The sequence below is a fragment of the Toxorhynchites rutilus genome, chromosome 2, assembly GCF_029784135.1.
Source record: "Toxorhynchites rutilus septentrionalis strain SRP chromosome 2, ASM2978413v1, whole genome shotgun sequence".
NCBI lineage: Eukaryota > Metazoa > Arthropoda > Insecta > Diptera > Culicidae > Toxorhynchites > Toxorhynchites rutilus.
Window position 1 is genome coordinate 205,281,353 of NC_073745.1, and position 14,263 is coordinate 205,295,615.

Below are 14,263 nucleotides of genomic sequence, written 5' to 3' on the forward strand. Positions count from 1 at the left end.
AGATTTTTTTGATATAGCGTCAGTTCCCGAGTCGATGGTTCGCTCACTTTCATGTCGATGATCACGGGCTTGGTGATGTCGGCATCGATCTTCAGCAGCGAGGTGGAAGGTTCGAAGTCTTCCTCGCTGCTAGACGGTGACGGTTCCTTCTCGAACTTGAACGATATGTGGCGGGCGTCCAAGCTTTTGTGTTTGCGTTCCTGGAATTGTTTTCGCTGGCCCTCGAAATCATCCTCATCGGAGGACGATGCCTTAAGCAGTTCCTCCAGCACTTTGGAGCTTTTGACGTCCAACGAGACGTGTTTCATACCTTGGAACTGCCGACGATTGTCAGCGGCCAGAAGGTGACGAAGCTCCTGTGTTTTTTGAGATAGTAAACACATTTAAAAATGAGTAACGTCAAACAATAAACTTCTATTGAAAACAGTTGTTGATTTACCTTTATTAGCAGGTTTTTATGCTCCGAAGTACTGTGACTTTTGTACTTCTGGAAGTGTTCGCGCTGCTTGCGGAAACTGTCGCCAGTTTCGTCGAACCGATCCTCTTGGTCAAACGAAACTCGGGATCCCTTCAGCGAAGACTTGCTGCTCTTAGGTTTGGTTTCTACATTGTTGATTGATCTACTGGTCAGTGGATCAAGGAACGGATTTGTATCGTCAGTTTCCAGGATCGGACTGAACGATCGTTGCCCTCCGGAACGGGATGTTCCTGTCAGATCTTCTGCATTTGTGTCCAGCACAATGGTATCCAGGCTGGTCCCTGTCGTTGAGGTGGATAGTGATCCTTCCGCTGTGTTGACCCGTTGATAACCCTGTTGCAGCGGATCGCGACCGCCATCCTGTTGATATAAAACCAATATTAGAATAAATTTCAGCTTTCATCAGCATTTCGTTCAAAAGTACCAAAAACGAGACGTATTGAAAGTCCGACTAATAACACTAATGGAACATGTGTTGTCATTGATGATTGTTTGATAAAACTGTCAGAGCCGGTTAATATTTGTTTCCCGATGTCTACCAGTCGAATGTTTGCCAAAACTTATTCATCTAACGAATTATTTTACGACATCGAGAAGCGTCTAGTCTCGTGAAACCTTCATCGAGTGAACCATGGACCTTTGATATACATTGATGGTTCAAAAAAGGCGAGGCCGAGATCCTTGCGAAACGATCCCTACCTATCAGCGGAGCCGAGCTGATTCCGAGGTGGATCGAGGCGGTTTTACTATCAGCCGCTGGGCGAATGCACGCTGCTGGCGTCAACAGCGCAGCAGTTCCACGAGTAAGTCGAAAAGCAATCAACGCTTGTTGTTCTCTTATCAGCTGGCCTGTCAATGTGTACACAATTCCCAGGCTCCAGATGAACGCTGATGTACCCTACATCATCCAGCATCTTGATGTGCAAGTGGTGCAAACACACCGCCTCTGATTTGCTTCATAAGCACTTGACAAACGAAGTTTCTCGGTAAAGTATGTTTATTGGCGGCGTTCGATAATCGGTTATTATATGGAATATTATACATGACAGAGTGCGGCCGAGAAGTGTTTTGCAATTGTTTACTTTTCATAAAGCTTTTGATTGTTTTAATGTACATCAAGCATTTGTCATAGAAAGTTTTGTTGTGAGATACTATGAAATTGTTTTTTTTAGAAAAATCAAACATATTGCTATCGATTCTTTCACAGAAACCAGGTGCATTAATGATTTTGACTGCGTTAGTAGATGATTCGCTATCTATCGATATCTAGGAAAACTGAAATTCAAATTGAACTCGCTGAAGTGAAGATTTTGTAGAGAAAGACTGGGGCTTTAACACATTCAAGATAAGAGACCTTTGAGAGTTTTTAAGTTTGGTTTAATTATCATTATTGAATGGACGAAGATAGAGCGCGCGTATTGAAAATACCCACGGTTTCATGAGCCAAAATGCTCATGGAGTAATAACTTTTTATTTACTTCCAATGAATGTAAATTGTATTTTGACTTACTTTCACTATTGAAGTGACCAAATGGACCAAAGAGCAGTCTTATTTATAGTACTGGGGTGTGGAATTTTCATCATCTTGATTGCTTGATTGCAGGCGGATCTGTGCAAAACCACCTTAGAAGGAACGAAAAGCAAATGCAGTTGCTGAACCATTTTAGACAGCAACACATTCGCGATCCTAAAATATATTCAAAAATTGTCGCGTAAATAAAAAGTGCCGTAAATGTCCAATAATAACTTCACAATTGATTACAGTGAACTGTTTCTGTGTTGTTGGGTCCAAGAATCTGCGTATTGCAATATGGACGATATGTACGCTATAGTTTCATTGGGAGACATTAGGATTTTGTTGTGCAAGTGCGAAGTCAAACTACCTTCTCCGAATCAACAACTAGAACCGTAGTGTTCTTTGTATCACTACCACTTTTCAGAATCAAGACATTTCTTCACGTATACCCAATGGTTGCATTAAATGACATGATTCAGTGCGAATATTGCTGAAGAAAGTGGATTAAATCCAACATTGGAGGTAATTTCGTCTCAGTAAGTCTGTACTTAGATTTACTCACCAATTTTGAGATTACAAACAATTATGCAGATTCAAAAACAAGTTCACTGTCGAACCGGCTCATTCTGCCGTCGGCGAATGTTGAACACAAATTTCTTCAATTTGATTACTTTGCCTGAAGAATTCAACAATTCACAGTATTTGGCAAACATATTTTGGAGTATTCCAATATTCAATGTTACTCAGTTACATAACTCAGTAATTAAACCATAATGACCTCCCGTTTAGTCGTTTGAGCATCCCATCCTTCTATCAACCCTAACGATTTACAGCAACGTGCCAGGAATGCAAGATGTTTTTTTTAATCAAATATCTTATCAAGACCAGGGTTGCCACTACTGATAATTCAGTATTTCTACAGACATGTTTAAAACCAAGAATCTGTATTTAGGAGATTACAGTTTTTTTGGGATTTTGAACAGAATTTAGAGGCTTTTTACATAGGATCACATCTTCCTGGAACAAATTGGGAGCCCGTTTGGAAAAATTAAAAATCGGTCGCGTCCCGAAAAACTGTCGAATTTTGAGCGCTTATTGATTAGCTATTTCTCAATTTCTTGACAATCTCGAGACCGAAAAGTGGTTCCATAAACCGGACTACAAACGACCACAAACTGATAATACAAACAAGCAGCGGGTTCGGAGAAAAATGTATCATAAAATTTCTCCGTGAACAAAGAAGCAGTAGTAGAAGAAGAAGAAGCAACAGGTGTTCTCGTACCCAAGCGAGAGAATATAAAAGTGAAAAGTCAGTAGCAGTCAGACCGTTGCTGTGAGGTGTTGACTGTGGCAGCGGCATTTCTTTTTAATAGATATTCAATATCAACACGCAACGATTATCCTAACGTAATCCTACTTCAACTATGCAGTTGTATCTCATTTGCTCAACATTGTTCTTCAACAAACATTTCATTACGGTAATCCCGATCACGACATGGAAAAATGTCTTCACATGTCTTCGCAATCATGTTGATCTCGAAATCAAAAATGTATAACTCTATTATTAAATATTATATGACCAATTGCAATCATTGCAATCAAAATGATATTTTATATATCGCATCCAAAATTATTAACTCTTTTAAAAAAAATCGTTACTCGAAAGCCGAAAGTCACACTCACAAAACTGAATATATGAATATTTTAAAATTGATCAAATCAATCATAGTTATTTAGGGGTGGCAACATAAAAGATGCAATCTACATGCAATTATGTATGTATGTAAAACTGTATAAAAAATCTTGTCCCAATAGTGACTGTTCTCGAGATATAACAAATTAAATAAAATGAAAAATCTTGATTTTAAAATTTGTTTTTGAACTATTGTCACTGGAATTCAGTGATTGAACTTTTATTTTTGATTGATTTATTTTATAACGGAAAAATACTGTCTCGATTCCGCTCATCTATTCTCAGATAATTTTGCATTTCCTCATTTGCCTCTCGAAATGAGGTTAGATGGTGAGAGAATCAAATTGGAAAATTTTTGCTTGAGCCAGCTCTGTAAAATCATTCGTTTTTCACTCAAATAGCAATCATTGAGCCTCAATCGCGGCAGTAAAATATAGGTAGATAGTTGAAATTGAGTTGTTTCCTGTGCACTATTGCAATGACATTTTTTGTTTCTAGTATGAAACGATCTAAGCCAACGCAAAAGACCATATTAACGCAAGTTATTGGTGAGCGGGAAGATAGATTCATGTGCATTGCCGATAACAAATGCATCTGAATGCTGACAAGGAAAAGATTACAAGGGAAAATAAAATCATACATACACGCAGATTGAATCTATTTTGTCTCACTCGTTATTTTGTTTCGTGCGATCCTTCCAAAGGAGTATTCATGCATTGAATGTTGTTTTCCATTCTTTGTTTTGTTATGTTCACTCTCAGTCCCGAACGGAAGATGGTCGGAGAGCGTAAAATGATTCATCGTGCAATCTCACAATTGCTTGCTACATTCTTTTCGCCATGATTATTCCAAGCAGATACAAGAGTGATTTATAATTAGGTGTAGAGAAATGAGCTAATGAACTTTTCCATACTTGCTGGTGACAGGTAAATTCAATTTATATAGCTTGTTTCAAAGAGCAGACCATAAGCAATTGGAATTGCCTAGTATCGTATTTTTCGACATCTAGAAGATTATTTAACTCACTTTCCGTACAGGTAAAAAATCTAGCTTTTCCTTTTTTTAAGCATTGAAAACACAAAACGATACCAAAACTAGAATGAAGGGAGCTGGAAAAAGGTCACCATACAATCAAAGTGACACCTTTCATTTGACACTACTAAAATTCGGTGGGTAGTGCCATTCCCGAGATCCAAGAAGTGGTCGCTTCAGAGCCACTGGTCGGATTAGAGCAACCTTCCCCTACTAGTTGGCTCTCTTTTAATATTTACAAATTAAACATACGAGAACTGAGAAAATTTCTCAGTGAAAAGTGTCCTTACACCAGTCAATTTGTAAAGTTATTTTACATTTCACGAAAATTTAAATGTAAGTGTTTTTCTAAAGATTCTCATCATATTTCTCTATATGAACTTTATTGTTTCGATAAAGTTCTTGGGTGATTTTACGGTTTTCGGAAGACTCAAACTTTTGAGTCTTTGCGACAATAATAAATAAAGTCCGATTGAGCTGAAATGTTGTAAAGTGATTTTTTTCGAGGGAATCAACATTTTTCAGATAAATTCCACTCGTAAATTTGAGATGACCATTTTCATTGGCACTCTAAAGCACATCGTTACTCGTGAATTTGTTTTTAAACCGAAATAAATAATCCTTTGTCAATCAAGTTAATAAAATTAAATCAATTCTGCGATAATATCGTAACATTTGAAGATCTTAATCAGACATCTTTTGAGAATCCAACAAATCAGAGGACTATTCAAGCGGATTCAAAGGTTTATCACTTTTTCTTTGCAACAATCTCAACACTCCTACCCCTACTTTTCCTTTTCCTCACTACATTCATGTTTCATTAAATTGTCATATTAGGTATGTTTAAATATTGAATCAACGTATTAATTCAAATTAGGAATTTTCAACGTATATAAATTTACTGCAGATAATCGAAACTAGTTGTATGGAACAACCCCTATTTCAGCCCCCTCCTCTAACTATCTACGTTAAATTTTGTTCAAATAATCATATTTATAAAGTATATTAACAAATTATTCAAAATTTCTGTTAAAAAAAAATTTAAAAAAATCAATACTCAAATACTCCGGATCAGGACTCGGCATAGTCATAGTCAGCTGAGGATAGTAAATGACTTTTGGCTCTTCACACAGCTTCTCCGCCAAACGGGACTGAACAGTCAGTCGGGCGTTTAGTCGCTATCTCCCTCTATCGACTCGACTATATCATTCCATTCTTCCCAATCAAATTGTCCTCATTGCATTTTGAAGTGACTTCCCCCAAAACGAATTCGTTCCTCTCTCTCCCATGCACGTTTGCATGCATCGATGTTTGAGTTCACTGTGGTTTGACAAACGCTACAAGTTCACCGAGTTCACCGTGGTTTGACAAACGCTACAGGTGAGCTAGATTTTTTTGTAGCGTACACGAAAACTACTCACACGTATAAAATAGCGTGCAGTGTGTGTGCGCTATTTTGCACGCCTAATACTAACTAATGCGTGAACCTTTATAACATACTTGATAAATGTCTAAGCTCGTTGGTTTGAGTTCACGGTGGGTAGAAAAAAAACCGTCCATTGATGGGGTAACTACTTTTTTGCATCAGAAATCAAGTTTTCGTTCCTCTTTACATGAACGTGCGTACGCGGGTAGAAAATTAGTATCAGGGGGAAATGGAAATGTGGATTGAAGTCAGTTGAATGAAGAGGCAGATTTGTATTCATTAGTCGAGTCAGTTGAAATAACCACTGACTGAACTAGTTCACCAGTCATCCTCGCTAGTCAATTCATTTTCTAGTCAAGTCATTTTTTGTTGGCGGTGACTGCCGAATCAGTTCTAGTCGAAGCGAAGCCACTGGGAGTAGAGTCGGTCTTCATTTTTCACCTTCGAAGATTTCGGGCCCTGCTCCGGATAATCTAGTCGACGTGTATGTATTGCCATTTCTTACGTTTCGAGTCACCCTACACACCTACTGACATCGCGTTTCTGTCGAAACAAACAACAAAACAAAACCGATAATCAAACTGGAAACAGTCCTTGTAAAATTTCGCTAGTAGAGTTTCAGTATTTTAGTCGGAAAAAAATATAAAATTCGATACTTTTTGTTAGCTAATTCATCTTACATCATTGTACAGTGTATCGACTGAGACAGTGGGTGGTTTTGTTGCTTTTCGAAGCTCAAAAGTTTTGTTTCGAAATTTCAAGTCCATTTGGAGTAAAACCGAATCTAGCTAGTGTCTCACTGAGAGGAAAAATGCGTCAATTTTTTTTCGTGTTACTGTTTTTAAGACAAAACCGCAGAGTCAGAGTGATATTCTGATCAAAACAGCGAAGCCAACGTTGAGTAGGGCATATCAACATAAAATACTGCTAGAGCCCTTGAATATCCCTCGATCAACGCTCATCGGTGGACACCCACCAAGCTGGAATCACAATTTCCGTGTTTACTTCTGATAAGGAGCAGGAGTTTGTCCCTTACCTGTTTGATCTTAAGAACCGCTTTTATTAACTCTTTTTTACCGATATCCGTCGTCTGGCTTCTGAATTTGCAAACAAAAACAACTTGAAACACCTCAACTAGTAAAAAACATAGTGAATGAGCCTTTCCAAACAATTCTATGTTGAAATCGCCAAAAAAAACTAATATTCCAGGCAATTTATGGCCTCCACACAATTTATGGGGTCGTTTTGGGGCAACCCTTCCTTTCTGTAATTGGAAACTTTACTTTTAAGTTCCAGGCAAAAAACCAAGTGTGTTGCTTTGGTACGATACGTAAAATACATTATCTATATGAGGGAATGGATTAAAAGTTTAAATTAGTTCTACATCTACGTTATCAAAATAAAAAAAATCGTAAGGAGTTGTATCTAGGACACGACTGCATTTCGACATAGAACTACGCAATTATGTTATGTAATCCACTTGTTTACCACTTCGAATATTATTTTAGAATGCATCGAAATTTTTGTCATAGTTACAAATAAATTTGATGAACGTTCGTTTACGTTTGATATGATACCTAGGACTACCAAAATGTGTGAACGGAAGAATTGTCAAAAGATCATTGTATTTTACGTTTCCCTCTGAAATTATTGAACATCTCATGTTTACGTAGTTCTCGAACTGCGAAACTTCATTCGCCTCTCATATCTGAAATGACGATTTTTCCAGGCTTCTCAATTTAAAAGTACGTTTTAGGGAAGCATTTTCCGGTCTGCACAACGACAAGTGAATACAAAAGTACTCAACACCAAAAAATACCCCCGACTTGCATGTAATTGCAAAGCGGATTCCCCCAGGCACATTAATTTTGAAGTCCGTGTTAGGGAAACACAGCTTGGTGAAATAAAAATACTCCCGACTTGCATGTTTATTTGCAGAGCAGATTTCCACAATACATCTGTGTTGGGGAAACCGTAAATCGGGCCAATCAAAACATGGCAGTTAGGGCATTTAGATAACACTCGACATTTTACAGTTATTCAATTGTTCATCTCATGAAAAATAATATAATATTAATTGTGATTGACGCGTAGAAATATTTCCTGTCACTTGATGCATCTTTCCGATCGGTTAAGAAATGTTCGAGTTATAAGCATTCGAAATACGGGTAGTGTTAGCACGCAAATCGGCAGAATAAATGTGTGGGAAAAAATGAAATAGTTTTCATGAATTTAAACCATTTAGAGATTAGCGGATTGTAATGTATAGCATATCAAACAAATCTTAGAGCATTTCCGATTCAATTGGTATGCAAATCATGAGAATTCATTCACAGTGAAAATAGTTATTAACGTTAACTTTATTTCACAAAAACGTGACCTGTTTTCTGATTTGGCACCCTTCCTGAAAGACGTAGTTATACGTCAAAATTAGCATTTCATAACGTCTCAATTACAATGCAAGTCCAAAAACAAGCGAACAAAAACACCTCCATCTCCAATCTGCAAAAATATGATCTAGAACAGCGCAACCGGACATCTGGCATAGCATGACGGCATATGAGCCATAAACGTCACAATGAAATAAAAAGCAAACCAACGAAAGGGGAACTCCACGCAATGACGTCGCTGCTTGTTTCCAAACAGGCCAATGTCGCGCCGTAATAAATCGTTAAACGTGTAAATGAAACGATCCCACCAGCCGCGGAGCCGTTATCACACGAGAGAAGTTTATTCGTTATGTAATTCGACAGTGAACTGCGTGAACACAACGGTTCATCGGGCGATATACGCGCGGAGAGTGCATCTGTTGAGCGCGTTAATTCTCCAGGCCCTCACAACTCACGAGCAACAACGGAGCGCTTCGCTGCACGTGTTCTCTCTCACGTTTCGCGCTGTCTTGCCTTGCTGCAAGCGTTAGTTTTGACTCCGTCGGAGCATAATATCACGTTTCGGCGCTAACCGTTTGCAATTAGAGTTTAGGTTGACAACTGTGTCGCTACTTGATTGATGCTTTCTCATCAATATGTTGATTTGATGTGACAAGAGAAATCATGCCATCCTATTTAGATGTGGATGGGCTCACGGAGTGCTGGTTGTAGTGTAGTGCATGTGAAGTATGATGCTTGGGGCACACACAATTGAATGGGATGCTGAGACTGTATTGTTGGCACGAGATCGCGGTTAGCCACTTTCAACATACGGTCTAGCGATATCCGATAACTTCGTGGACTAATTTTGGCAGTTGTATGGATGAATCGATCCTATTTCGAACGTGGATCGATATCCATCGCAGATGATTGTTGCGTGGACGAAGTTATTCTGTAACAACACAAAGATGGTCGATGGTCAATGAGAGCCCTGAGTTTTGAACTCACGATCGATCGCTTAAACCATAATATTATTTTGTGTCATTTTTGGTACTGTAAACTGTATTTTTGAAAAATCGTTAGTTTTAAATTGCTGGACCGATCCAATTTTAAAAAATAAAAGGAATTTTAGTGAATTTCCTATGAAGAAATTTACGCTTATAATGTGTTTTTCTTGGAGAACTGTGATAACAATTATATAAAATGAAGTACAATAGTGATAATTTTCAAGTTAATTTATACATACAAGAAATCTGCTTTCTAAAATATTCGTACGTGGGAAGAAACAACTCTAGTCGTTTAGATACCCAATTCAGTTTTAACAGTATAAATCGTAATCCGTAAATTGTGGTAAAACAAATTAATAAGCAAAATATTTGTCATATGTTTTATATGACAGAACGCGATGGAAAAAATTGCATCGTATAACATAACAGCACTAACATGATATGTAAAGTAAACATTAGGATTCGAAGTGTTCTCCTTTGGCGATTATATACGCCTTCGACCTCTTAAGGAGATCATCGAAGGTGGACACCAGTTCCTAGACATTTATTGAGTCTTATTTTAGCTTCTACAGGCTCTGAACTCAAGAATGGATCAGACGGAATAGTCCATTGGATTGAGATCAGGCGAGTTTGGTGGCCATTGTTCTTTTGTTAAATATCCTGGAAAATAAGTGTTGCAGAGTTCCAGTGTCTTCCTCACTTCATGCCACAGTGCCTTATCTTGTTGAAACATTCACTCATTTTTTTTTTCCTAAATGTGTATTAGCCCAATGTTCAACAGGTTTTTCAGGTGCTCTTGATAGACTTGTTGAATAAATTATGAAGCTTTTTCGATGAATGCAAAGACAGTTTTACCGGAAGCCGTAGTCTCTGTGAAAATTTTCGCATTGGCAAACAAAGTTGTGCTTTCTTTCTCTAGTGAATAATTCTTAGAAAACTTATACGAAGGCAATCCCAAAGAATGGTTTGTGCTAATTTTTGGTTGATTTTCAAAGATTTCGCCATATTCCTGACTGACCCTCTAGAATCTCGACTATTTCTATAACGAACCGAATAATCTGAAAGGTTCTCGTAGTTTTCTTTCTGTCTCTTCCTAAACGGTCCTGCAAATTTCTATGTCCATTATATCGTTTTATACATAGTATAGTCATAAATACTGGTACATGAGTTAACGTATTCTACACGCAAACAGTAATAGACGTATCTAACCCTTCTCTTCAGGTATTTGACAGTTGTTACTTTTAGTTCATTATTGTGCAATAAATTTGTAGTATCTGTTGTTTACAATCATGTGGGGACGTTTTGTGATAGTTGGGCTCGAAAAATGTGGCATGGATAATGGTGATATCTATCGCACTTTGTAACAACTTGGAATCACCCACAATTTCATGTATCGTGCTGGTTAGAGGCTATGGTTTGTTCTACTTGTCCCCCGTATATTGAGTCGCTCGAGTACGCCCTCACCCTGCGGTGAACAACTTTCACATGGAAGTAGTGCATGCTGCAATCGATGAATGGTCAGATCGTTTGCCTTCCAAATGTAGGTCATTTCGAATAACTTGTTTGTTTAATTTGTAGCTGTTGGGTAGCGGAATAAAACTTTGAAATAAATTTCATAAAAAGATGATTGGGTGGCCAATATTCCGTGTACCAGAATTTATGTATATTATGTATATGTATTATGTATATACTAGGTAGCAGGGCTCGGCATAGTCATAGTCAACTGAGAATAGTCAGCTGACTATCTGACTGACTATATCCGTATTCAGTCGGAAATGACTTTTGGCTTCTTCACGCGGTTTCTCCGCCAAAACGACTAAACAGTCAGTCGGGCGTTTAGTCGCTATCTCCCTCTTAGAGATGTCTAAATTTTTCGTTTATTCGATTGTCGATTAATCGTAGTCATTTTTAAATATTCGATTCATTCGAATAATTGTCTTTCAGTATTCGATTAATCGAGCGAATATTTATTTCTTGTAATCAAAAAGAGCAGACATTTATAATAAAAAAAATATGATGTCATAATTTCAAAAGTTACATTAAATATAATTTTGGAATAAACATGATGCAGAATAATGGTTTTTGATTGAAATGCTATTTCAGTATATTGATAAATTTACCATTTCATGATTTTTTGAGGACGATTGAAAAAAGAGCACACCATGAAAATGGTACATAATATTTTTATTGCACTAACACAATTTTTTTTCTGTTCAAAATTACCTGTTCTTCGAATGTTGTAGAAATAGCTGGTTTGTTTGAATATTTCTGCTTGGTCCCTATAACTATTAGTACAAAAGAAGTATATTTTTAGAATCATTGACCACTAGTATGATATATTTTCCTTGGCACTCTGAATTTGAATACTACTATTTTAGAACGGGAGCTGAGACCATCTTCTTCAAGTCCGCATTCCACTCCTGCAGCCCTGAATTCTTCCTCCCAGTCTCCTCCACCACCAGGGAATCATTTTCATGCTTCAACCGCAAATGGTTTATCATATTCGATGAATTTCGACGAAACACCATGACGGTTAAACAAATTTTGCGCTGTATTTAAAAAAAATGGTTCCCTTTTTCATCAATCGCGATTACTTTGATAATTATTCGATGTATTCTTATTTTGATTTTTCATTATTCGATGCAAAATACTCGATTAAAATTGCAGATATTCGATTATTTGAATTAATCGAGCGATTAACCGACGTCTCTACTCCCTCTACCGACTCGACTATATCATTTCATTCTTCCCAGTCAAATTGTCTTCATTGCATTTTGAAGTGACTTCCCCCAAAACGAATTCGTTCCTCTCTCTCTCCCATGTATCATTGTGCATGCATCGATGTTTGAGTTCAACGTGGTTTGACATATGCTACAGCTGAGCTAGATTTTTCGTATCGTACACGAAAATTACTCACACGTATAAAATAGCGTGCAGTGTGTGTGCGCTATTTACTAATATTAATGCGAGGACCTTTATACCATACTTGATAAATGTCTGAGTTCGTTGGGTTATTTGTTTATGTTATGTATGTATTTTTGATTTAAATGAATTTAATTTTTGATTAAAATGAAATAAAAATAAGAAGATAAAATGCATTTTGAATGATAAACCATGTTACATATTTAATATCATTTGGAACCGATCTGATCCAATTTGTATGAATTTGTATTAGAATAATTGATTCCTTATACGCAGTGTTTGGATTTCGATCAAAATCGAATGATACACAATGTGTCATGCAAGTATACTCTCACGAACATATAACCAAATATGAGAGGATCATTCAGATACTTGTATGAATGTCAGTAATCACTTGTGTAATATTTAGTGATTAAACTGAGAGAGGAACGAAGACTGTTGATTGCATATCCGATCTGTATCAAACATCGCATACCATTTTCGAAGCCTGCATACAAGTTTGAACCGCATATATCGTCCCATTTTACTATAGCGAAACCCACTGCACAGAAAAGTGCAAAGCAATAAATGATACAAGAAAAATTACGTCATCATTTGCGGAGAGCAGCGAATGGGAAAAGGGATAAAACGCGAGAGTTTTTGCTTCTCACTGGAGCGGTGTTGCTAGTAAAACTATGCGGTCTATATGAATATACACATTTCAAGGGATAGAGGCGTGGAAAATATAATCTGACTACCCTTCCCTTAGCCTCTATCGAGCTAAATAATCATATAGTTTGCACTCTCTGAGACTTAAAAATCAGGATCTGCTACATTAGCTGAATATGAATCTTTCGCTTTGCGTTGTCCGTATGATCCTGCTGTTTCATGATGCATGGAGAGGTCGGTATGCATATGTTAGAGGCAAAGAAGAAAATAAGCTTTCTGCACCGAAAGCGTATATGATAGCTTTGCTTGCATGCTGGTGTGCAATGAAGTGCGAGCCGATGCAGAGTTGTCTCGTTCTTTTTTGTGTCGTGATTTGCAGCACATAACAACAATAGAATACCGCTGGGGGAAATGTTTCCTGAAAGATCATATTTGAACGAACGAAAGCGATTTTTTCAATGAGTGGATCATTTGGCAAACACTGCTTATACGGCTTTTCGCTTTGCGGCCGAATTTCGTGGAACGTATCTAGGCCGTAAAGCGAGGTATGGGTTTATTATCCGCGTCATTTAAAACAACCACTGACTGGACTAGTTCACCAATCATCCTCGCTAGTCAACGCTAGTCAATTCATTTTCTAGTCAAGTCACTTTTTGTTGGCGGTGACCGCAGCAGTTCTAGTCGAAGCTAAGCTACTGAGAAGTAGAGTCGGTCTTCATTTTTCACCTTCGAAGATTTCGGGCCCTGCTGCTTTTTACCGGTGTTTTCAATATCCTAGTGATTTGTACCGGAAGTGTTCCTTTTTTGTAATGCTCAACTATTGCTCCACACAGCGAACTTGACTTCATTGTGATACTCATTTCAACATCTGTCAAGTTTTATTGTGTAAAAATAGCTAGAAATGAATCTTTCAAACTGTTACCCATCACTAGGTACAACTTTTTTCACTTTTGCCGTTGAACGGAACACGTAATAATCGAACGGCGCAATAGTAGGGAAATATGTCGGATGAGGTAGGACTTCTCATTTGAGTATTTCCAAGTAGGGTTTGTGACCGTTTTTTCGCACAATACTCGGCTCAATCGCTTCAATTAACACGTTGAGCCCCGGTTTATTTTTGCTGCGCTTTTCATTCAGTGCGCATCAATAACGTTCGCACAGTATCTGGGTCG

General features: G+C 37.6%; 2 protein-coding genes across 2 annotated transcripts in view; one reads left to right on the forward strand and one right to left on the reverse strand.

Moving 5' to 3' along the window:
- The window catches only part of LOC129764322 (RING-box protein 2), a 121,849-nt gene that overhangs the window by 36,879 nt on the left and 70,707 nt on the right, over positions 1–14,263 (forward strand). The gene's annotated exons all lie outside the window — the stretch shown is intronic.
- Positions 1–14,263, reverse strand: part of LOC129764320 (facilitated trehalose transporter Tret1) — a 47,114-nt gene that overhangs the window by 26,764 nt on the left and 6,087 nt on the right. The window contains exons 2-3 of the mRNA XM_055763283.1: positions 440–838; positions 48–356 (exon numbers count right to left, since the gene is read on the reverse strand). Of these exons, the coding sequence (XP_055619258.1) occupies positions 48–356; positions 440–838 (708 nt within the window). The remainder of the gene's footprint in view (positions 1–47; positions 357–439; positions 839–14,263) is intronic.